Source organism: Girardinichthys multiradiatus, chromosome 17 (assembly GCF_021462225.1).
Source record: "Girardinichthys multiradiatus isolate DD_20200921_A chromosome 17, DD_fGirMul_XY1, whole genome shotgun sequence".
NCBI classification, from domain to species: domain Eukaryota; kingdom Metazoa; phylum Chordata; class Actinopteri; order Cyprinodontiformes; family Goodeidae; genus Girardinichthys; species Girardinichthys multiradiatus.
In genome coordinates, this window is record NC_061809.1 from 27,688,614 (window position 1) to 27,712,929 (window position 24,316).

Below are 24,316 nucleotides of genomic sequence, written 5' to 3' on the forward strand. Positions count from 1 at the left end.
CCTACAGAAATACAAGGAAAAAGAGAGATTTCTGTCTTTCTTTGTTTTCTTTCTCTCTCGTGTCTTTGTCCTTTGTTTAAACTTTTTATCTTTCCAAAACAAAAGAAGACAAATAAGACATGTTTTGATGAGGATAAACGCTAAAATTAGGGTGAACAGTAAAGTAAAAAAAAAATATTAATAAATAACAGTTAAATTCTGCGCATTGTAAAGTCAAAGTGAATTAAAAGATTTCCTTAATTAAAGCTGAGAAATTACTTTTATTTAACAAAATTCAACACAATTAAACCCTGAACAGGAATAATATGTTTTACTGCAGCTGATCATGTTCTACAGAGCACACAGTCAGACAGATATATTATATATTTGTATTTACTAACTACATATATATATATATATATATATTTAACAAATACCAATTGAGTTCTTGAGTTGAAAAATATGTGTAAATAAATACACCATTCTTGGGCTAAATGTGAGGTTCCTTTTATTTAAGATCTATGTCTTGTTAGCCTTGTTGGACACATTTAGACCTGATTTTAGACTAAAATAAGAAAACACTTGAAGACAAACCAATGAAGACATTTTAAATATAAATATAGAAAATGGAAATAAAAAATATATATATATATTAAAATATGTATATATACAGTGTTTTTACAAAACAGAAAGACCTGGTTGAATTAGTGAAAATATGCATGATAGTGATCTGGGTACTCCAGCAGTTAAGTGTTCATCAGAGAAACAGCCTGAGGGAAGAAACTGTCTCTGTGGTAGCTGGCTTTTGCTAACAGCGCTCTGTAGCGCCACCTGAAGGTAAAACTCTAAACAGTTTGTGTCCAGGATGTGTGGGGTCTGCAGACATTAGCTGCCCTTTAATAGCAGTTATATTGTTATACATTAGTAAAATCATGCCAAACTCAGAGGGATATGAAGGCCAGTCAGTCAGTCATTTTCTACCGCTTATTCCAGAGTGGGTCACGGGGAAGCTAGTGCCTATCTCCAGCAGTCTATGGGCGGGGATATGAAGGTGAGTTTAAATAAATCTCGCAATTCATCATTCTGCCATTTGTGGCAGCAGAAAATTCGAGAAAGGCTCATCAAAACAGTGCCAACTTTAATGTGAGTTCGTTTATATTTTCGAATGAAATCACAAAAGTTGAGGGTTCCTAAACTTAAGCTAATAAAGAATTAGAGTTTGTGGTGGATATAGTACCTTATGACATCTTGACTAATATCAAGTTGGGTCTTTTTCGCCATAAAAACTGCTTGACTCCTCTAACATGGACACTGAAGGTCAGCTGTGGTATTTGGCACCAAGCTGTCAGCAGCAGATATTTTAAAGGACTATTATTTTCCAAACATGGGTAAACGTTTTTTGATTTAAAAAAATTGAAGAACTAAATCGTTTTAGGACTTTAATCACTGAACCAAAACAAAATATTTAATTTACAGATATTGAACTTTGAGCCTCGTTATGAGGGCGCAAAGGTCAACACCAACTGGAACCAGTGTTTGTGTGTCATGAGGTTATATTCTCCCTGTCTGTGCGGGGAAATGGGACTGTTTTCGTCTTCTTCTGCAGAACAAAGGCAGCAGTGTGAGTGCTCAGCCCACCACTGTGTGTTTGCAGCTGCACGCAAACACACAGTGACAGTAATGATGGAGAAGGATGTGGCGCCTCAGCTGATCAGAACTAGAGAAATGCAGCTGTGAAAGGAGCTAAATATCCAGAAACATTAAAATATTCTGCAACAATTCTTTAATATTTCGCTGGGAAAATATGACACTTTCTACTCAATAGACAACTTGAGTTTTGACATAAAAACTTAAATACTTTGATGAAATATATTTTTTTCCTTAACATTTACGAATAAAAGTTTGCAGAAAAAAAGAATAAAATATTCTAGGTGTGACTGTCCTAGACCATGCAGCTATAAATTCACATAAAATCATATAAAAATTCAACCTAGTAGATAAACAGTGAGTGTTTGCATAATTCATGAGTGTTTCTTTTGTTGCATTGCTTCATCCATCTTTATATGGACTTTTAGGAAACTTCAGAGATTATTGACTTCAGTTTGATGCAGTTTCAAAAAAGCTTAATGGTGGGGCAGTAAAAAAATCAGATGAGTTGGAATCTTCACCAGTGTTTCTTTGGTGCGTCTGTTTCCTCACAGGGTCTGTATAAAAGACTCTCAGAAAGCTCTAAAACAACACTCCCTTCATCTCTGTCTTGGTGTGGATCTGAGTGACTCTGTTCATCTTTTGACTCAAAGCGCCTATTTAAAAGCTGCAGCCTCCACCTGCCTCTGTCAGTGCAGTGGAGAGGAAAAAAGAGGCAGAAATAGATATAATAGAATTTTTTTTGCAATTATCCTGGTTCAAATTAACCCAGAATATTCTACACAATATATTAGAAGATTAAACTGGAAAACATTAAGCTGAAAAACATCATTTTACCTTTTTTTTCAATATATGAATCCCACTGTGGTTTACAAAGTAATGGTTTTATATTAACTGTATTCTGGCGACCTCTAGTGGCACTGGGGTGTAACAACATCCAAAAAACGCAGAAGCACTAGAAGAATATCAGGTTCTTTGTAAACATTTAAAAATGAAGAAGGTATAATAAAACTATATCGAGTACTAAAATAACTACAATTAATAAATAAATCATAACATTTTTATATGCGGTATTTTTAAAAGAAAATAGGTATTAGCTAAATAAATGCATTCATACTTACTGAAATGTATAAATAATCAAAAAACAAATATTCTATTTTGAAAGCCATTTTTTCAAATGTGAAGCAATTACACGTTAAAGCCACAAAATAATTATTTCAGCAGGTTTTAGTTCCGGTGAAAAAATATAAACTGTCACTGCGACCTGTCAAATAGACCCTGATAGCTGATTGGTTAACCTCCACAGCAAGTCAAGCTCAAAACCAATTATATTAAAAAGAGGAGTGGTAGCCAAGGTAGTTAAGGTTAGCAAATAAATTTAAATTACAATCTGTGTGTGTGTTTTTGTAAATACAGTAAATGTTTTTATTAACGTATTTATTTCTTACTTTTAATAATAATAATTTCTGATGAGAATTTTAATTAATTAAGGACAGATTAAAGTCCAAGTTAATGATTTATTTGTTTTGTGAATAGTTGCACATATAATCTAAACATATCAGTTCATTTCTTTAGCACTTACATATTTTTTTTTATGTGCACATTTAAATAGTTACAAGTATGTTTCATTTTATTAATAAAATATATATATTTCCCATTTTATTTTAACTAGAACATCTCTAAAATAATTTGTCACATTGTGGCACTCAAGGCAATCTTTATATCTGTGCATTAAAATTGGTTAAAATATACTAGTTGCCTAGTACAGATTATTTCCTAAACTGTTAAAATAATAATAATCTAGCCTATTACATAGCGTTTCATCCTTAAGCCAATCAGCAGTGCCCCAGATAAAAGCGCGGACCAATCAGAGAGCGGTGCGCGCTGTTGGAGCGTTTAGGAAGCTTTACCTGTTCAATTGTTAACCTGACTAAACCCGCTGCTTCCAGCATCATTAAACGAAACAGAACCGATTCATCTCTTCAGAGATTAACCCTTCAAAGCTTAGAGACGACTCTGGGTCATGGCTAGGAGCGGCTCCGAATTCCTCCCCCTCCGGAACGCCAGACTGGACTCCTTTCTGAAGCGAAACACGGAGCGGGTTCTATACGAACGGATCCGAACCTACGAACCGTGCGTGGTGGTGTCTGACGTCATCAACAAGGTCTATATGTATGCGGTGCTGAGTGACGAGCGCGTGTACCTGACGGAGTACCCGCCGCGCGCGCTCAACACGGCCGTGAGCTTTGCGCGCGTGCGCGACATCCAGCTGGTGAGTTTAAAACTTAGAAACAGAAGAAAAAAAAATGTAGTTTTTGTTGTTGAAATTCAGCTATAAGCGACGTGCATCACCAGCAGGTCAGATAAGAGGAAGCAGGTGTCCAGCGGATATCTCAATGATCTGATAAAATAACAATTCAATGCCAAAAAAAAAAGGCCTTTTAATCGCTCAAGATTTATTTACACAGCATTTTTTAAACTGCAAATCCAGGGTTCATATGCAGTCTGGAAAATATTTGAATATATTTAGATTTGTTTCCCCAGGTCTGGGTAAGCATGGAAATGACCAATTGAGGATGGCAAATGTCTGGATTTCCAAATTTGATTCCTTTCTTCTATCCATCCATCCATTTCTTTTTCTTTCCACATGTTGGTTCATCCACCCTGTTTTTCTGCTACCATATTTAAACTGTAAATATATCTGACAGAGATCCAATGTGACTTTTTCTATTTATACTTTTAGCCTGACCTAATTGATTGGCATTTTTTTCTCTACTTAAGAATAATACATATAACTAAATAAATAGACCACAAGTATGTCTTGCAGACATATATAATTAACTAACTTAATGTGTGTGTTTGTAAAGAGAATAGGTCCAAGTACAGAGCCCAGTGATACTCCACCTTTATTGTTTTGCTCTACTTTTCACCATGTTGGTTTCCAGAAATCTGTCTAATTTTTTAATTAAATAATGTATATTTCCTGGTTGAATTTTGTCAAATATAAAAGGTCTGTTTTATGATTATTATTAATAGGATAACTTACTCAATTTAATGGAATAAACCTTAGCACCTATTTGAATTTGTGGGTGATTTGCTTTTATTCTTTCCTTCCTTGACCAGTGTTCTAACATTTAAAATATTAAAACTAAAATATATTAAAAGTCATCACAGCTACTTGTCCTTTCCTCAGCATTCAGTCACATCTCTTTAATATTTATTAAACTGACAGCAGAATCACTGAGCAATCCCAAGTCACTATCTTCTTGTTTCAACTCCAATATTAATTAGTGTTTTTAAAAACAGATCAATCATTTTATTAGATCCTACAACAGAAATGAACAAACCTCCATTTCTGTTGCATTTTAACTGGATTATTTACAAACTTTCATGTCTGGAGAGAATAAACAGCATGGTTTTATCTGTGACAGTTGACTGGTAAATAATCCAGATCATCTGTACATACTGCCTTAGTGGCTATGAAATGGGCTTCTGTGTTATTTTGGGTGAACATTGGTTCTGGCCTTTGCCCAGTCTCTCTTTCTTACTGTTGAATCATGAACTCTGACCTCACCAGAGCCTTAGATGTTCTAGGCTCTTATGATCTGCTGGATGAATCACTCCTGTGAAGGTTCTCCACTGTTCCTCGCTTTCTTCACTGTGGTTCCCTGGAGAAAGCCAAAGCCTTAGAAACATCCTTGTAAGGATTTTCTGGAATTTCCAGGCAGACAGATGTCAATGACTCTGTTTCTCATCTGTTCTTGAATTTCCCTGGATCAGAGCGTGATGAGTTGCCTTTTGAGATCTTTTTAGCCTACTTCATGTTGTCAGACAGGTTCTGTATGATTTCCTGATTGTACAAGTCTGGAATGAACCAGGCTGAGATGTTGCTGGTTTCATTTAACAAGCTCTATCTCCAATATTTAAAATTCCTGGTTTATTCCTGTTTATTTTGAAACCTACTTATTAACACGTTCTACCTGGTTCTAGTTTGTTTAGAGGATAAAATTCACAATTATTTAACAAATTAAATCCACTGCCCAAACATTTTAGTATAATTAAACAGGTATAAAAGAAAGGTATTTTCAGGCTGACTCCTGCAGGGAGGCAGACAGTGGAGCCTGAAAAAAAGCTGATTAACTGATTAGAAAACGGCCGATGGTTGATTATTTTTAAACACAGAGACTAAAAATAGGTTTTAGCGTCAACACAACTTGGCTTGAACAGTCAGTAACGTTGGCAGCTCAGTCTGTGATTCCCAGAGGTTGTAGTTCTGTCAGACGTTTATCAGTAATCCTGTCTGTTAAAGTTGTTGGAGTCGACCTCCGGCTGCAGAAGATCACCTAAACCATCTCCCTGTTAAAACTCACTGAATAAATAAAGACGTGCACAATGCATGTCACTGTCCCACATCCTTTCCATCATGGTTCCACTTTCCATCAATATGCCTCTGAGTGGTAGAAAATTGTTACAAAGGGGTTTTTAGTATAACTTAAATGAATATCTGCAGTGTCATGATATTTCTGATCAAGTTTGAACAATGTTTCTACACAGTTAACCTAAAAATTATACAATTACTCCAGTGTTACTCCAGGGGAAAGTTATGGATTAATCCAAAAATATGTGATTTTCGTCCTATTTTTGCAAAAAATCTTCTTGAAATGTTCCTGAAAATCTGTAAAATATTAATGCTTGTTAAACTTCCTGTTTTATTTGTGCAGGTGAAAGACCTCCCAGATTTCCTCAGTACGAAGGACAGAGAGCGCTGTCAGCATATACGTTTCACCTACATCCCTGAAAAGCCTGCAGAGAAGGAACGTGATTGGTTACAGAGGAAAAAGAAGGCGGGATTTCCTCCTGTGACCCCGCCCTCACGCAGAGCCAGCCACTGTCCAATCAAAACACAAAACTTAAAAGGTAGAAATGTTTGTTTTCATGTCTTAAATTTCAAGTTATTTGTTACCGCTCAGTTTTCTAAGTCATTTCAGATACTCATTATATTTTAAAAGTGAGTTTTGTTTTTGCTTTCAGAGGAAAATAAACGCAAATAAATAGAGGCATTCATTAAACCAGTTAACACAGTATTTCATCTTTTGTGTTCAAAGTTTGAACAAGTTCATCTGCAACTTTGCTTTAACTGCCCCCTACTGGCCACAAAAAGCAAATACTGAAAGTTATCAGTATTCAGATTTTGAATGTATTTGATTTTATTGATGACTAAAATCTGAAAGATTCCCTTTTACCAAACGTCTGTCTCACAGGATGCCATCAATCCATCCATCCATCCATCCATCCATCCATCCATCCGTCCATCTATCCGACTTCTGCTTTGGATTATATGTCTGTATTAAAAGACTCTAAAAGCAGAACAGAAATAAAGACTGAAATATCAAGCATAATACTGTTAAAAGCTAGAACATTATAATAATGGACATAATAAATCAATTGACCACATGTTACGTCGCTGTTATTACTGGAACCTTAACTGACTGGTTGGATGTTGGTTTAGTTTAACAGAATCAAGTAAAATAGTTGAACTTTTTTCTCTTCTAAGTATTTATCTTTCACATTTTTTTATTTAAGTTTGAAGGCACTCAATGTCAAACTGTTAATCCTGGTGGTGGAAGCATCATGCTGTGGAGGCCCATAGATAAAATAATGAAGCAGGAAGACTACCTCCAAATTCGTGACCGTCACTTTAAATTTGCAGTTATACAGTTGAAGCTCGGACACAGTTGGATGGTCCTACAGGACAATGACCCCCATGCAAGCTGGTCTGATAGTTAATAAAGAAGGCTAACGTCAAGCTTCTCGAAGGGCTACAAAGAGCATGTTCCCAGGGTGCAATTTGTTGATTGACATTTGATGAACAATATAAATGGAGGTGTATCTATACATCCAATCCTTTATGTATAATTTTGACCCTGTGTGGATAAGAAAATATTCACAAATTCATACTTCTGGTCTTAATTTGTATTTTTTGTCCTCCTCCCCATATGACACCTAGTTTATACTAAACCAGGGGTTTATTTTGTGTTGTAAGAAAGCTAAACTGATAGTTAAACATGTGGAGAACACAGATTCATCAACGTCTAAATTTGATCCTGGTGGAAAATCTGATCCCTGCTGAAGAAAACCAAGAGGCTTGTGTAACCTTGTTTTCCTTTGTTCTGAAATCTCTACCTGTAATCCTAACCTTCCTGTGTCTCTGGTTCCCCCACAGGATATCCTGCAGACAGGTGAGCACACACACACACACACCTGATAACAACTTCTCAGAAAACAACATCAATCTAACATCACAGCAAGCCATATTTCAAAGATCTTAGAGGTACTTGTAGTTTTTCCACCTCAGTAAAAGTCCTCACAGCAAAAGAAAACAGATGAACATCTTCCACTTCTCAGTATCCAGCCTCCAGAGGGTCATGAAGGAAACTGAAGCTGAACCTTGTCTTTACTTTTTAACCAGTTTAGTCTAGTGGAGATGAAAGCTACATTAAATTATGTTAATTTATGTAAAAAAGCAACCATGCATTGCAGACGTTAGGGTTTCTACAGTAAATCCACGTTCCTTTTAATGAAATTAGCTTTTGAGATTGATAGAAATGCACAGAATGAAACCTTTAAAAAATCTTCCAGATGGAGGGCTCGTCCTCCTGTTGCAGATCTGTTGTCTTTGCTGCAGCCGCTTGGGATCATATCGCTCCGTTGATTCCTCGGAGCATCAGTCAGGAAACGGCGTGTCGGTAATGAGACGAAGAAAGGAAGCAGGAACAGATTTACTGTCACAGGCCTCTGAATGGTTGCCACAAGGGAAACTGATGTGCGGGATGTAAACAGCACAAAGTGTAAATGTGCCTATCTGCTGCACCGCTGGGACGTCATTAAATACATCAGTTAAGAAACCTAAATCCTGCTGGAACAGCAGCTTTCTGTCAGGTGTATAACTAAATGAGAACAAGCAGCATCATTTTATGATAAAAGTTTAAAAACAGGAGACATCTACAGAGACAAACTGATCAACATGCTCAGCAGCTGATTTTAGATGCAATTATCTGATTTTATCTCAGTCATACAGATTAACCGCTGTTCAACCTTCTCTTGTGTTTACCCAGTCGGTGGAAGAAGGAGGAGCTCCACCCACTGTTGAAGACCATCCGCTCTGCTTCCTGCCCTGACCCGGAGACTCTGGGCCTCCTGAGGATCCCTCATCCTCCCTCCCAGGCTCCCTCTTCTTACTCCCCTTCTTCTTCTTCATCAGCGTCAGATGAAAGCCTGAAAACAGGAGAGAGCGGTCAGGTATGGACAGCTTCCAACATTAAATCAGTCTGATGCAGCTCTAAATTAAAACACTAATAAAGAATAAAAATACTTTTCTTAGTTTTACACAATTTATCAGGGGTAAAGCTGCGTAAAAACAAATGAATCTTTTACTGCAGCAGTGTAATGCCATGCTGAACATTTATGAAATATCCAGCCTTTAATTTGAGCACATTTATTCAGTGTTAAGAAATAAATATAAAATAATATAAAGGCCAGATTTGTTTGTAGAAACTCTTGGAATGGGAAAGAAAGAACATGACATTCATATTGTTTAAAGCAGGTGTGTTAAGCTTCATAAATCAGGAAATGAGTGCAAGGAAATACAGGGTGAGTCTGGGATTGATTTCAGTATTTTCCAGCTCTGTGATATAAAAAAAATGTCCGTCTTTATTCCTTGTTCCATTGTATAAAAATGGTGCCCTTCCCTCTGTGCTTTCTTTCTTTCACACATCCTGTCTTCCTCAGCTGTGTCTGTCCTGTCTCTCATCCTTGTCCTTCATTCCTTTCCTTCCTTCCTTCCATCCTGTGAAACTGCAACAAACAAAGCTGGCTGGTGTTCATCTTCTCACTATGTATGGTCAGGAAGATCAAGATGATGGTAATGGATCTCCAAGCTCTCAATTAGAGAACTGCAGCCAAGAAGGAAAAAGCCTTTTCTGTCCTACCATTACAAATGTAAACTTTTCTGGGACTTTAACTGGAACTGGTAGCTTTGGTCAGAGACTAAAGAACACATTTGTCAGCAACAAACACTCCAGATGGTTCTGGAAAATATAAATATACAAGAAAGCACCTTATGGTGACTGTTATGTACGGCGGAGGATCTGTGATGGTGGGGGCCCATTTTTCCTGGTCAGAGTTCATGAGGTCATCACAGGATCTTTCACCAGGGTGCTGATTTAAAACTATGGCCACATCACCAGGAGTATGGAATCGGGGGCCCTTTATTAGGGGCCATCCGGTCCCTGTACGAGCGGAGCAGGAGTTTGGTTCGCATTGCCGGCACTAAGTTGGACCTGTTCCCGGTGCATGTTGGACTCCGGCAGGGCTGCCCTTTGTCACCGGTCCTGTTCATAACTTTTATGGACAGGATTTCTAGACGCAGCCAAGGGCCGGAGGGGGTCTGGTTTGGGGACCAGTGGATTTCGTCTCTTCTTTTGCAGATGACGTGGTCCTGCTGGCCCCCTCTAGCCAAGACCTACAGCATGCGCTGTGGCGGTTCGCAGCCGAGTGTGAAGCGGCTGGGATGAGGATCAGCTCCTCCAAGTCCGAGGCCATGGTACTCGACCGGAAAAGGGTGGCTTGTCCTCTTCAGGTTGGAGGGGAGTTCCTGCCTCAAGTGGAGGAGTTTAAGTATCTCGGGGTCTTGTTCACGAGTGAGGGAAGAATGGAGCGGGAGATCAACAGACGGATCGGTGCGGCTGCCACAGTAATGGGGGCGCTTTGCCGGTCTGTTGTGGTGAAGAGAGCTGAGCCGAAAAGCAAAGCTCTCGATTTACCGGTCGGTCTACGTTCCTACCCTCACCTATGGCCATGAACTTTGGGTCATGACCGAAAGAACGAGATCCCGGATACAAGCGGCTGAAATGAGCTTCCTCCGTAGGGTGGCCGGGCACTCCCTTAGAGATAGGGTGAGGAGCTCGGCCATCCGGGAGGGGCTCGGAGTAGAGCCGCTGCTCCTCCACATCGAGAGGAGCCAGTTGAGGTGGCTCGGGCATCTATAACGGATGCCTCCTGGACGCCTTCCTTGGGAGGTGTTCCAGGCACGTCCCACCAGGAGGAGGCCCAGGGGACGGCCCAGGACACGGTGGAGGGAATATGTCTCTCGGCTGGCCTGGGAACGCCTTGGGCTCCCCCTGGGGGAACTGGAGGAGGTGTCTGGAGAGAGGGACGTCTGGGCGTCTCTGCTGAGTCTGCTGCCCCCGCTACCCGGTCCCGGATAAAGCGGAAGACGACGAACGAACGAATTTTTAGTTCAAACCTTTTAATAGTCCTGCTCATTGTGTCCATCGTGTTGTTACAGGTGACCAGAAGGATTGGCTCTATCCTGACCCGTCTGCTAAGGCGAGACCGATTGAACATCGGTGAGGAGAGGGAAGCTGAGCTGCATCTTTATGCTGTTTCTCAGACATCCACCCTTTACCTCCACCTGCAGAGCTCGTGGAACAGCTTCATCATTGTGGGTGAAGGGACAGAAATCAATGAGGTTCTGTGTTAGATGCTCGTCTCTAATCAGGATGTTTGTGTCTGTATTCAGAAGTCCACGCTACTTCTAGATCCACTCTACAGGAGGAGATGCACAGCTTCATCTGACTCAATCAGGTCTCAGATGTTTTATATATTTTTTCTTAGAATTAAATTAAAACTTTAGGGATTCTCTGCACCAGCTTACACAAGCTTTAATATCCCATCACGTGTTTGGAAACATGCTGTTAATAATTGTTCATAAGAGGAAAGGGGAGACCAACAAAGGTCACATTCAGCAGCTAACATGGAAAACCCATGAAGACCTCTAGATTTAGGCTCATCTTTGCAGAACATCCCTCTGACCACCAGCTGTTTAATGGAGATCAGATGCATAGCTTCACTGAGTTTGTGTGACTGAGTTTGGTGTCGGTTTGTGCAGCTGGGAGCGGACGGCTCACCTGTTTGCTCAGCTGAGCTCGGAGCTCCTCCAGGACGGGATCACCGAGGAGAACATGTACCTGCTGCTGCAGGAGCTGAGAACTGCTGCTCACCGCAACATCACACTCCGGAAACTATTCTGGAGGGTGAGATGTTACGTTAAAAGTTGCTTTAACATGGAGAGAGAACATACAGATTCAGGGCAGATAGCTGGAAATGTAGACAGAAATCAAGATTTTATTCCATGCCCTTTCACTTAAATGTTGTGTTTGTTTCCAGTCCAGTAAAGTCTTCATCTTCCTGGTTCAGACACTAGAGGAATGTCTTCACAGCTGTCAGAGCCTCAGTGGAGTTTACACCACAGATCAGCTTCTGTAAGAGATTCATGTTGTGAAAAAACATAAAGTTCCCACCTCCAGCAGCGCACATAGTTTAGATTTATGTTAGGATGAGGTTGTTAATGTGATTGAAATGTTACCTTAAAACAAACCTATCACTGCAAATACAGTATTAGGTCATGATAAAGATGTGATTTGGGTCAGAAATCATTTAACTAAGATTAGGGTTAAGCCTAAATCAAACCTGTATACTTTTTAAGGTAGGCAAAGTTTAAACATAGGCAAGGTTGGCTTCTAAGATTAAAAGCACAGAGTTTCAACAATGTCAATGCCCTGAGAAAATTGAAAGCAGACATATTACTCTAAAGTCTGTTCCAATTAGAAGCGGAAGATTAGAAACTTAACTTAAAAATACCAGCATGATTTATCAAGTATCTGAGCACAGAGAGCATCGTACTGTCCAAACCACTGTGTATTCTTGCTGTATCTTCCCCAAATCTCCGCCACGCTATTCAACGTGCTTTGTGTTGGAATCCTTTCAAGGCTGCATACGCACCTGTTTTTAAACACTTTTTTCTTCTACTAAACTTTTCTACTGATACTCTTGGATGCAACACTGAACAGTCAGAATATCTGTGGCTTTTTATGGAGAGAGAGAACCGAAAAATGCATAATGTACACATGCATTTCAGTAGGTTAGAATATTAGCAAACTGTTTATTTCAGTATTTGATAGATTCATTAAACACAGAGAGGGATATTTCAATCATTCAAGTCTGTCTGATTTAAATTTGATCCAAACAATACATGTATTTAAATCAGGAGGAAGAAAAATGGATTTGGAAAACAGGACAGTGAAACAGCGGTGAGGTGTGTGGTTGAAGTGAGATGTGGAAAAACCTAAATGTTTTTATCCTCTGGAGACAAGAGCCTAATTAAGCTTAGTTAAAAAATCATTAAGTTAAGGTTTTCAACTAGTCTAGATAAGTGGAGTTGTTTATATCCAGTTTTCAGATCACCTTCCAGTGTTTGTTTCAGGATATATTTCTGCTAATGGTGCTGATCTTGTTCAGGCTGAGCACCCTGATCGTCCAGACACTCGCCATCATGTTCAGAGAGACGGAGGTGGAATCAGCCAGAAGCAGCCTGCTGTTCGTCAAAAAGTGAACACCAAAAACCTTCTCATTAAGTCAGAAAACACTGCCTTCACTCGTGTCTTTCTAATTCTAATGCTGGGTTATTGAACAGTTGCCAGGAGGTGGATATTTTTATTTATTTATTGTTAGTATTTATTTTATTCTTCACAAATTATGTGGATGAGTGAGCTTATCTCTTTTTCAATAATTCTAATTATATTTATCATAAATTAAAAACAGCCTAATTTTACAATTGTTTCAGATCCGTTCTTTTATCAATTCAGGCCTAAACTAAGAAGCTTATTTAGCTAATGCTCATGATGTAATTCTTCCTGGAAATCACTGTCTGTATTCCTAAGATCAGCTGAAATTTTGGCTTTTTGAACTGCATTCTGCGCCAACATCATTTACTTTAGCAGATCAGACGATCTTCTTTTCCTGTTTTCAGCTGACACTTTTACTACTTCATGAGATGAGCCGACGAGTCTGCTTTTTTTATATTTCGACAACTTTTTATGCATTGAATTCAGCTTCTTCTGCACTTTTAGTGTAATACTGTGCAATTTAAGCAGATCATTCAGACCAAGTATCTGCTAATTCATTATATTTCAGCAACTATTTTTAGGTTATTCTTCTTTAGCAGATGAGATGACAGTTCAACCTTGATTTCTGTAAGTTTCTGTCAATATTTTACTCGTCAACAACTGTTTTCAAGTTGACTTCAGCTTGCTCAGTTTAACAGTTTGGCTCTTGCAGTTCTGCAGTTGTCAGCTTTCAGCAATGCTGAATGCAGAAAATGCATATATACAGTTTTTTTCTCTATGTAGAGGGGCCCTTATCTCCAGACTACTGCTTGCCTTAATATGTGATCCTGATGGTGAGAAGCGCAGCCGAGGATCAGCATCAGACTCCGAGGTAAACTAATCACTACTCTTAAAACAAGAGATGTGTTCAAATATGTTATAAAATATTCTTTTACAGACCCCAACCTTTGTCTCTGACAGCTTCAAGCTTTACTCTCAGAGTATCTGGATGCTGCCTGCTCTCTGCTGTTTGAGCTGCTGCTGTTGGGCTTCGAGGTGAGTTCTGGCAGAACAGGTTCAGCTCAAGAAAAAAACCCACAAATGTAAAATACACCTTTCGATTCTGGGTTACCAAGATGGAAAGGCTTTAGCAATGACCTTTCAGAGAGTTGCTCCAAGCGACGCACATCCCAGACAAATTCACCCAAAGGTCAGAGCACGTAATCCTTAGAAAAATTACAAAAGACCCAAGAGCTGCGTCTCAAACTTTACTGCCTTCAGTTAGAAGGGTAAAAGATAAAGCTCATGATTTAAAAAATATGGCAGCATAATTTGTATTTGTAAATCCAAATGAAGATCTCTGTAAAAATGTCCTCTGGACAAATTGGACCAGAGCTGAGCTGCCATAATGCACCAAACGCAGTAGAAAAAAATAATACTAACTGTCAAGCATGGTGGTGGAGGGCTGGTGATATGAGCTTGTATTGAATTCAAAGGGCCTGGGGACCTTTCTGTCATCTGCTCTGTTTACCAAAGCTTGGCCCAAACTGGGCCATCAACAAGACAATGATCCCAAACACAGCAGCGTATCTACAAGACAAAAGAATCAAGGTGCTGAAATGGCCTAGTCAAAGTCAAGACTCTCTGAGAACCTCAGTGAGCTTTGCAGAAACTAATGTCTGCAAACCTGAATGAACTGAAGCAACAGTGAAAAAAGAGCGGGTGTGATTTCCTCCACAGCGGTCTGGAAATAAATACTGACAGCTGTTGCTGCTAAAGGACGTTCTGTAAACTTTTGGAACAGAGAGTGGACTTAGTTTTTCCACAAACAACTTTACCAGATCATTTTTATATTTGATAGTGGGTTTACTTTTTTTTACTGTCACGGTAAGAGCTTTAGGAAATCTTTTAATGGTCAGTGCACTGAAAATACCTTTAGAACATCCACTGCTTTGAAAAGACCAGACACAACCCTGGCTGCTGAGAAGAAATTGACTTTTTCATGTGAATCATTTCACTACTGATTTAACAGTAACAGCAAACATGTAATTTTCAGAAAAGTGATTCTGTTTCAGACCAGCAGGTGTTTCCCTGGAGACAATTTTGTGTCTGTGTCCTGGATCCTCACAGTCCTTCAGCCTCATCCCCATCTGGTAAACGTCTCCTCAGAGGAGTCAAGGTGCTCTGCTCTTCAACTCCTCCATCTAACCTCAGTCTGTCCTCTGCAGCTGTCTTTCATCCATCACCAGGCCCAACAGCTTGTGCAGGTTCTGTCGGACCAGCACGGATCCATCCTGAGTCCAGTGGAGTCCGTTCTGCTGTTCCAGCGCTGTCGCCTCCTGCTGGCCTGTCTGCAGTACAACAATCACCTGGATCAGCATCTAAGGTTGCACTTCAGAGAAGAATTCAGGTTGGAAACTGCTGTGACTTGTGATCCAGCCTGCACTGCCCCCTAGTGGCAAAACATAGTACTACTGCAGAAGCATCTCGAAAAGATCACCCAATTCTAATTCTGACATAGTTCTGTAACATTTTGGTCACATAATAATAAAAATGACTTTTAATACAGAAATGTTATAATCTACACAACATAGAGGAGATTGCGGACTGGACAGCTGTCCAGCAGACAGTAACTAATTGGTAGGAACAAAAGAAGCTGCTGCTTGCAGACTACTGCGTCCAAACACATATTGGAAAGTTGAGTGGTAGGAAAAAGTGGAGTTCTTATTATATAATATACTAATTTTCCTGTGGTGACCAAATACATTTTGGGTCACCACAGAAATCTAACATAAAATATATCACTGTAATGAATCTACACAACTTTCGATTTCCACTTTTTGAACTTCAAAATAAATGTTTTGATAATTTATTGAGATGGCTCTGTAGTTGTCATGAGTTACTAACTAAGGAAGGGTCCTAATACTCCTTATCATGAATCATAACTCTGAACCGGGTCTGAATAACCCGGTTCTGCCCTGCAGGTATTTTGTGACTCCATCCAGCGTTGAGGAGAGGCTGCAGCCTCATTATCCCATCTGCAGACCAACTGTAAGACTCGTCCAATGTATCCTGACACTCATCCAGCCCAGATGATTGGACACAAACCTTTCCTGTTTACGCAGTGCTCCTCCGTTCTCAATCTGGATGTTCACCCTGCAGAAATACTGACAAAGAATGTGCCTTTAGCATCTTTATGGCCTCCATATACTCTGTTATCACACCATAAACAGGAATTAAGTGGAGTGTGTTGTTACTCTCAACCTAATTGGTACATCTTCACTGTGTAAATACAATAAATGATCAGTTTTACATTAAACTGGAATAAGCTCATTTATTCTTTAATATTTGTAGCCAGAGCCTCTTTTGTCTCCAAACTAAAAGAAAAAAAGCTAGAATAAAAATTTATGTGATTTATTTCAATGTTTTTCATTAGTTTCATATTTTTAACATACATATTGAACCTTTTACTGCTCCAATAGTAGTAAAGTTTTATCATCCCAACAATCACCAAACAACAAAATGCTGGATCTAGTTTCTGGTGGTTTGTGGTGGTTACTGTGGTTTACGGCCATTTCACTGGTTTTTTGGCATCCACACTAAAATAAATCAGCTCCATTTTGAAATCACCTGAACTTGTGACGTCCCTCACTACAGATTCTTTAAAGTCCATTTTAATTCATAAAAATTCAGAAGCATGGTTTTAGTGTTTGGCATTTTAACCCGAGCCTTTGTTTAAATGACTGCATTCAGGCAGTAAGAAAATGAACAAAATGCTGAACTTGTTAAAACCATGGTGTGGTCATAGACACACAAGTCAGTTCAATTTAAATCAATGTCATTATGCATTATGAGGTAATTTTCCTTTAGAAAATGTAGAAGAAAAATCTAACAGTTTTCCATATTTTGTTTAATTTTCCCATAGTTAGGCAGAAACAAGGAAATACCAGACTTGTTTTTTCTTGTCTTTCTGATCATCCATTGCTTCTTTTTCAGATTTCATCTTTTAAAGGTGATCACCGGAGAAATATTTGTTTTAAACTATTTTGGTAAAAGCTTTAAAGCAGGAAATTTGTCAAGAAAAAAAATAATAAAAAATTCAGAAAATGTTACATTAAAATAATTCCTGCTGAATCTCAATAAAGTAAATTATTTAAAAAAAGAATAATTTGCAGTAATTCAGTAAAGAAAAACTCCAATATGTTCATCATACACCAGTATACATATTTTAAGAGTTTATATAAAATTCAATTGCTTATGAAAATTTTTTATTTATTATCATTTAAATACAAAAATATTATTTTAATTTCTACATTATCACAAGATGTCCAGCCAGGGACTCCATAAAAGGTCAAAGGTAAATAAGGAGGCTGCACCCAAGCATTTTAGTGGAAAGTTTAGTGGAAGGAAATATCTTTATTAAACAATATTCTAATGATATTGGATGTAAGCTATAATCACAGATATAAACACTTAAAATACACCCTGCTGTGTGTGATGAACCTTTTTCAAGTGAACTGCTAAAATAAATTAACTTTTTAAGGATATTTTAATATATTCTGGATTCTTGATGGACTTTCTGTCTCTTCATTCAAGTTCAAAGTTTAGTTTATTGTGAGCAAACTGACATCATGATTTGACTTCTATTAATGTACTGAAATAAAATAATAAAACAGAAGTCTGGAAATGTATGGCGTTTGAGTAGTTTAAGAGAATAAATAGGATGTAAAAAAGTCTTTATTTTCTATCTCACCGTCTAAAGTTGCCGTCCATGGATCCATCGGCTTTCATATATAAACCACAGCAGAATTCACTGCCGTTTATTGACAGTAGTTTGGTATTTTTGCTTTGAAAACGGACTGAGAAGAAATTTGAGTCTGAAAAAGTTTATTTTGACCAAAAGAAACCCTTAAAACACTGACATAAATCTCTCACAAATAATTGTGTGTTAGAACTGCTCTGTGGATTGAAATGGTAAAAAGCATCCATGCGTACAGAATCTGACACCATGATGTTGGCCTGGGGATCATCACAACTTGGCTGTGGGCCTGCAGTAAAGATGGTGTTGCAGGAAACTGAGGATCTTCGTCCAGGAGTCTTCCTGAGCGTGAGAGTGAGGTTTGGTTTTTCCTCCATAAGCCTGGATCACTGCAACACACAGTGATACGTTTCAGGAGGAATCCTCCATCACAGCTGCTGAATATTTGCAGTACACCAGAACTTTTTCACATTTTATCACGTTACAAACACAACTTTCAGTGTTTTTTATTGGAATTTTGATCAGACAGACCGACACAAAGGGACCAAAAACATAAATCCCCAAAGTGTGGCCTGCATTTGTATTCAACCTTCCTGAATCAACACTTTGTAGAACCACCGTTTTCTACAGGTCATTTGTAGGTTGTCTCCACCAGCTTTGAACATCTACAGACTTAAATTTTATATTGTTCTTTATTGCAAAACAGCTCCAACATAGTCAGATCAAATGGAGAGCATCGGTTTTCAAGTCTGGATTTTGACTAGGCCATTCTAACACATGAATATACTTTGATCTAAACCATTCCAGACATCCTCACCAGACGCTCACCCAGCTCAACGTCCCAGCCTCCACCTGTCAGTGGATCAACAGCTTCCTGACGGACCGACAGCAGCAGGTGAGACTGGGGAGCATCTTCTCCTGATCCAGATCAATAAGTACTGATGCCCCCCAGGGGTGTGTTCTATCCCCACTCCTCTTCTCTCTGTACACAAATGACTGCACCTCATCGGACTCGTCCGTGAAACTCCTTAAGTTTGCAGACGACACCACTGTCATTGGACTGATCCAGGACGGTGATGAGTCTGCATACAGACAGCAGGTTGATCGGCTGGTGCACTGGTGTTGTCAGAACTACCTGGTAGTCAACACACTCAAGACTGTGGAAATGGTGGTGGACTTTCGGAGAACACCACCCCCATACACCCCCCTCACCATCCTCAACAACACTGTATCAGCCGTGGACCACTTCAGGTTCTTAGGAACCACCATCTCTGGACCTGAGATGGTCTTCACACATAGACACTGTTCGAAAGAAGGCCCAGCAGAGACTGTACTTCCTGAGGCAACTCAAGAAGTTCAACCTTCCACAGGAGCTGCTGGTCATCTTCTCCACTGCCATCATCCAATCTGTCCTGTCTTCATCCATCTCAGTGTGGTTTGGATCATCCACAAAACAGGACCGGTCCAGACTGCAACGAATAATCAGTTCTGCAAAGAGAATAATCAGAGCTGACCTTCCCTCCATCCAGGACTTATACAGGTCAAGGGTCAGGAAAAGAGCTGCTAAAATCTCTGCAGACCCCACACACCCTGCACACAAACTGTTCAGAGTTTTACCTTCAGGTGGCGCTACAGAGCACTGTTTACTAAAACCAGCCACAGAGACAGTTTCTTCCCCCAGGCTGTTTCTCTGGTGAACATTCAATAGAGTACAAAACAACAGCATACAGATGTTGCAAATGCACCTTTTATTAGATATGTGAATATTGTAAATTGTAAATTTGTATATTCTGTAATGCAAAAACAGAACAAAAGAGCAAAGTGTACCGGAGTCAAATTCCTTGTTTGTATGTACGAACTTGGCAATAAAGCTGATTCTGATTCCATTGCATCTCTGGCTGCATGTTTAGGGTCCTTGTCTGACTGGAAGGTGAACCTCCACCATGCGTCTCAACTCTGACCAGCTTCCCTGTCCCATACAAAAAAAACAACCCCATAGCATGATGCTGCCACCAACGTGTGCCACCCCAAGGATAGTGCATTGGTGGTGATGCGTGGTGATACTTTACCACCGCACACATTACGCTGCATATAGACAAAGGAAAGCAACTGTGGTCGGACCTGACCCATCCCTGCTAAAACAACGCATCCTCGCAGCATCATGCTGCCACCAACCCCAACAGCTGATGCATTCACAGAACACCAATGTTCATGCAGACATTATATTAAACACAGCTGGATAATGAGTTTAGAGATAATGAATTTACTTATTTCAATTTTATTTTACAGGTAGTTGATATAGATTGTGGCCTTTTTCTATATATATGATATTTATATTTAAATTGTTTAGTTGTGTGTGCGTGTGTTGCCCACCTTTTTCATTTGAGCTGTGAAGTATGACGTTTCCAGCTGCGCAATGAGGCAAGAACGGCGGCTCGATCAGATGTCCGGTGTCAGCATAGTCCAGTCGGGTCACCAGATGTCCCTTTCCAGCTGCATTCATTGTGTTGGATATCTGGGAGAATTTCCAGGATAAAACAACCTCAAACCAAAAAACAGGCAAAGGCCTTGACTTAGGCATTCAAAGTTAAGCTCATAGATATTCAATTCAGTTTATTTATATAGCGCCAATTCACAACACATGTCGTCTCAAGGCACTTCACAAAAGTCAGGTAGCAGTACAGAAGCTGCAGAGAGGAGTGTTAAACTACGACCCTGCTTCCTGGTCTGAACCCTGGGTTGTCAGAGTTTTGGAGAACTAATAAATTCGGTCAGATTCCTAGAAAGAAGAGCAGCTCCATCCAAAGTGGGATGGATGCCGTCTCTCTGGATCAGACCAGGTTTTCCCCAAAATGTTCGCCAGTTATCAATGTAACCCACATTGTTTTCTGGACACCACCTAGACAGCCAGCGGTTGAATGACAGCATGCGGCTAAACATGTCGTCACTGGTCAGATCAGGGAGGGGACCAGAGAAAATTACGGAGTCCGACATTGTTTTGGCAAACTTACACACCGAAGCAACACTAACTTTGGTGACCTCCGATTGACGTAACCGGGTGTCATTACCGCCAGCGTGAATAACAATCTTACTGTATTTACGCTGATCCTTAGCCAGCAGTTTCAGGTAGGATTTGATGTCGCCCGTTCTGGCCCCTGGCTGACATTTGACTATAGTCGCTGGTGTCTCTAGTGCCACGTTTCTGACTATGGAGCTGCCAATTACCAGAGTCGCTGAGCGGGGAAAATCTGTTAGAAACGCAGACGGGTTGGTGGTGACCTGTGGGCTGGGATCTAGGACTATGCTTGCTACGTACCGTCACCCAGCTGGCCTGAAGCCCCGGCTGCGCGGGCTCTGCTGGAGGACAGCTACGGGGAGCTACCCTCGATGGGTCCGCGCTGGCTAAGGGGCCTCGGCTATCTGCTGGTTTTTCAACAGCGCGGAGCCGGGCCTCCAATTCCGACACCCTCGCCTCCAAAGCTACAAAAATGCTACATTTATTACACGTCCCATTATCACTAAAGGAGGCAGAGGAGTAACTGAAGAGCAGGAGAGAGGAGGAGACTCAGAGAGAGAAATCAGATCAAATGAGAGAGCCTTCACACATCAAACAATCCACCGAGAGCAACAGCGAAAAGTGACGAATACGCCTTACCACACCTGTCCAGCAGAGGCAGTCTGTGATACTATTAAAAATAATACACTAGCTCTGAGATGGCTTAGTTTAAAACAAGAGTAGCTTGTAGGGGCTAAAAAGATCAAATCTGATGCATATTAAGTTTCTGGGGAGCAGCTGGAAATATTTATTCCCCTGATTTTTTTTAAGTTTTGTTCATCCCTTTAGTTTAGGAGCTTTTTAAAGCCTGAATGATCTATATGTCAGATTTAAACAGAAAATGCTCAAGATAGACTAAAACTGAGAGAAAAAGGAGACTAGGTCCAAAGAAAAACTTTTTAAAGGGGTCCTTATGAGAATATAAATCTGAGTAAACTTACATCATCAGCTGTCTCCACTGCACACCAGTTCTGATCATCACATCCGTTGACCAGCAAAAGGGGACAGTTTATTTTGGCCACCTAGCAAACGGAGAAGCTTTAAAATGGGCCTAAAACCAGTTAATCCCTTTCTCAGCATGGGTTTAATCCTAAACACTGACGTTAACTTTCATCGAGGGCTCTTTCAGAACCGCCAGCCCCACATCCTTCCAGATCTGATAGTTGTTTTCATCCAGACGTATCTTGTTGAACTCACTGCCAACACACAAAAATGTTTAAACCATTCCAGCTGCAAAAAACTCCAGTGTTCCCAGTGATCCCAGATCACCTACCTGGGAATGCTTTGCTGAAACCCACTGAGGGAATTTCCCGGAGATTTACTGATGACATTGCTGATGCAAACAACACAAGAAGGCTGAAACAGAACCATAGTTAACATTACAAAGGATTTCTTTGGCAAATGGTTTAATGGTTGAGTAACAGGGATATAGTAACTAAGAAAAATGCTTCATCACATGGGAATCAAAATACACTTCAGCAGATCTGAGACCAAACATAGTATATCAACTATATCTTTTAAAAACAATAACAGACTAAGTACCCCACCCTGTGGCACTCCACATGGCACATTCAGCTACTCAGAATGACTATTGTTTACATTGATGTCCGTGTCTGAATGGCTGTCCTGCCAGTAAAGAGTTTTACACGTGCAACTCATACAAATTAGTTTATGATCAACTGTGTAAAATGCTTTTTGTAGATATTGTATCCTCTTATCTTTCTGTTGCATCAATGATCTGTTCATTAAAGTCCATCAGTGCCACTGATGTAGTCCTTTTATTTCTGAATAAAAACTGTTGTTGACAAAGTTTGTTTTACTTATCGAAGACGTTGTGTAGTCTCTTAGGTGATAATCTTCACTGTATTTCAAATATTAAAGACCAGGTTGTGGAGATACCAGACCTCTCATTCCTCAGTAACACCCTCCTTTCCAATCTCAAGGTGTTCCCAGACCAGAAGGTAAGTTCTGGTTCTGCCCAAAGGTATCCTCTCAATATAAAACCACTGGAACATCAGTAGGTATCCTAATCAAACTGATATATATGAAGGTTGGGCGTAGTTGGGCTGGGAACTCTAGAGCTTTGTCCATAACTTTGATCTACAAAATCAATTTGTTTCTCTTAACTCATGAATGTCTGCATCTGGTTTGTTTACAATGGAAGGTCTGAACTGGGGACTCTAACAATGCTTCCAAGTGTGGTTGGACTGCAACCATGTTTAGGCAGCTGTTACGTATTAGTAGTGAAAAGCAAGCTAAGCTTAATGGTAAACTCTCTATTTACTTGTCTAACTATGTTCCAGCCCTTACCTTTGATGAGATCATCTGAATCAGGACATAATAAAGAAGATAACTGATACAAGCAGGTGAAAAACAAAGGGTTCTGGGTTCAGATTTATAGATAGAGAGGAGATCTTGGTAATCCTGGATGAGCTTAGAGAATGTGTACCCCTCAGGGTGTCTCTTTCTGGCGTTTGTCCAGGGCATCTCATAGGAAATAAATACTAAAGTAGAGCCAGAACCTGCAAAGTGATTAAATATCCAATTTGAACTGGGAATGCTTGTATTAGCCTCCTGGACCTTTCTAGAGATCAGACTAACCCTGTGGGTTTGCCTTCTTCTCATGATATGGGGCACACATAGTCCTCCATGGTGGAAACTACTCAGACGAGTTGTATATTAGACCAACATGGGAGCTTTCAGCAGCTCACACTGTTAGACACACTGAGCTTTAGTATTTTGGCTCCTCATGTGTTGGGACCACAGCCATGGATGTCAACATTAAAACTCCGGTACAAACGTTTCTGGAACTTTCAAAATAAAGTGCATTTAACTTACTTCCAGCACAGACAAGCAAACTGTAACAGCGGACTTCCCATGATGCCACAGCCTGTATAAAACCCCCACCTTTTCAATGGTCCGATCTCTTCGACTGCTCCTCTGCGGGACCGGGAAAGGGGAGGCAGCGCGCTAATGTCTCTTTGCTGGCAAACAGACATTAACTCTTCAAAAACTGGATCCAAGGATGTCATAAGATCACGCGATCGTATGCACAAGTTAAGTACTGATGAATTACTGTTGAAAGAATCCAGTATTCATTCATAAAAAGGGGAAATTAAGGAATGAGCATTGCTTTACTTTCTCTCTGAGGCCTGCAGAAGCAAACTGTGTTCCAGAGACGTCCCTGCAAAGACGCGGTCTCTACAAAGCCGAGTGGAGCGGTTCTCTTTCATAGCATTCGTTTTGTGTCTCACATTGGGAACGCCCTCGGCGTGACCTCATCAGAAGCTCCTATTGCATTATACCAGCCACGATTGGCTGGAAATAAGCTTGTTAGTGTCAGAGAGGGCAGGGTCCCTCCCCCTATTTATAGGGCTGTCGCTGCACTGATAGTTTATTCAAAAACCTCTTCTTGCAACGAGCAGAAGTTCC

The 24,316-nt window shown here is 40.0% G+C and overlaps 2 protein-coding genes across 4 annotated transcripts in view; one reads left to right on the forward strand and one right to left on the reverse strand.

The window, feature by feature from the left end:
• The first annotated feature begins 60 nt into the window (after positions 1-60).
• c17h12orf56 (chromosome 17 C12orf56 homolog) lies at positions 61-17,792 on the forward strand. Of its 3 annotated transcripts, XM_047389342.1 has the most exons (14): positions 64-3,898; positions 6,348-6,543; positions 7,850-7,865; positions 8,742-8,925; positions 10,973-11,128; positions 11,207-11,271; positions 11,576-11,720; positions 11,854-11,948; positions 12,985-13,074; positions 13,875-13,962; positions 14,052-14,126; positions 15,146-15,223; positions 15,299-15,480; positions 16,055-17,792. In XM_047389342.1, exons 1-14 carry the CDS (start codon positions 3,650-3,652, stop codon positions 16,164-16,166), a joined length of 1,731 nt encoding a protein of 576 aa, XP_047245298.1. In that variant the 5' UTR covers positions 64-3,649; the 3' UTR covers positions 16,167-17,792. The 3 variants fall into 3 exon arrangements, with proteins under 3 accessions (XP_047245299.1, XP_047245297.1, XP_047245298.1); XM_047389343.1 differs by lacking the exon at positions 15,146-15,223 and having other exon boundaries at positions 61-3,898; XM_047389341.1 differs by having other exon boundaries at positions 63-3,898; positions 15,146-15,480.
• Positions 17,793-17,940: 148 nt separating this feature from the next.
• LOC124882787 (acyl-coenzyme A thioesterase 1-like) overlaps positions 17,941-24,316 on the reverse strand; it is a 40,151-nt gene continuing 33,775 nt past the window's right edge. Inside the window, exons 7-11 of the mRNA XM_047389345.1 lie at positions 22,158-22,240; positions 21,987-22,080; positions 21,826-21,906; positions 20,203-20,344; positions 17,941-18,218 (exon numbers count right to left, since the gene is read on the reverse strand). Coding sequence (XP_047245301.1) covers positions 18,100-18,218; positions 20,203-20,344; positions 21,826-21,906; positions 21,987-22,080; positions 22,158-22,240 — 519 coding nt within the window. The 3' untranslated portion in view covers positions 17,941-18,099. The remainder of the gene's footprint in view (positions 18,219-20,202; positions 20,345-21,825; positions 21,907-21,986; positions 22,081-22,157; positions 22,241-24,316) is intronic.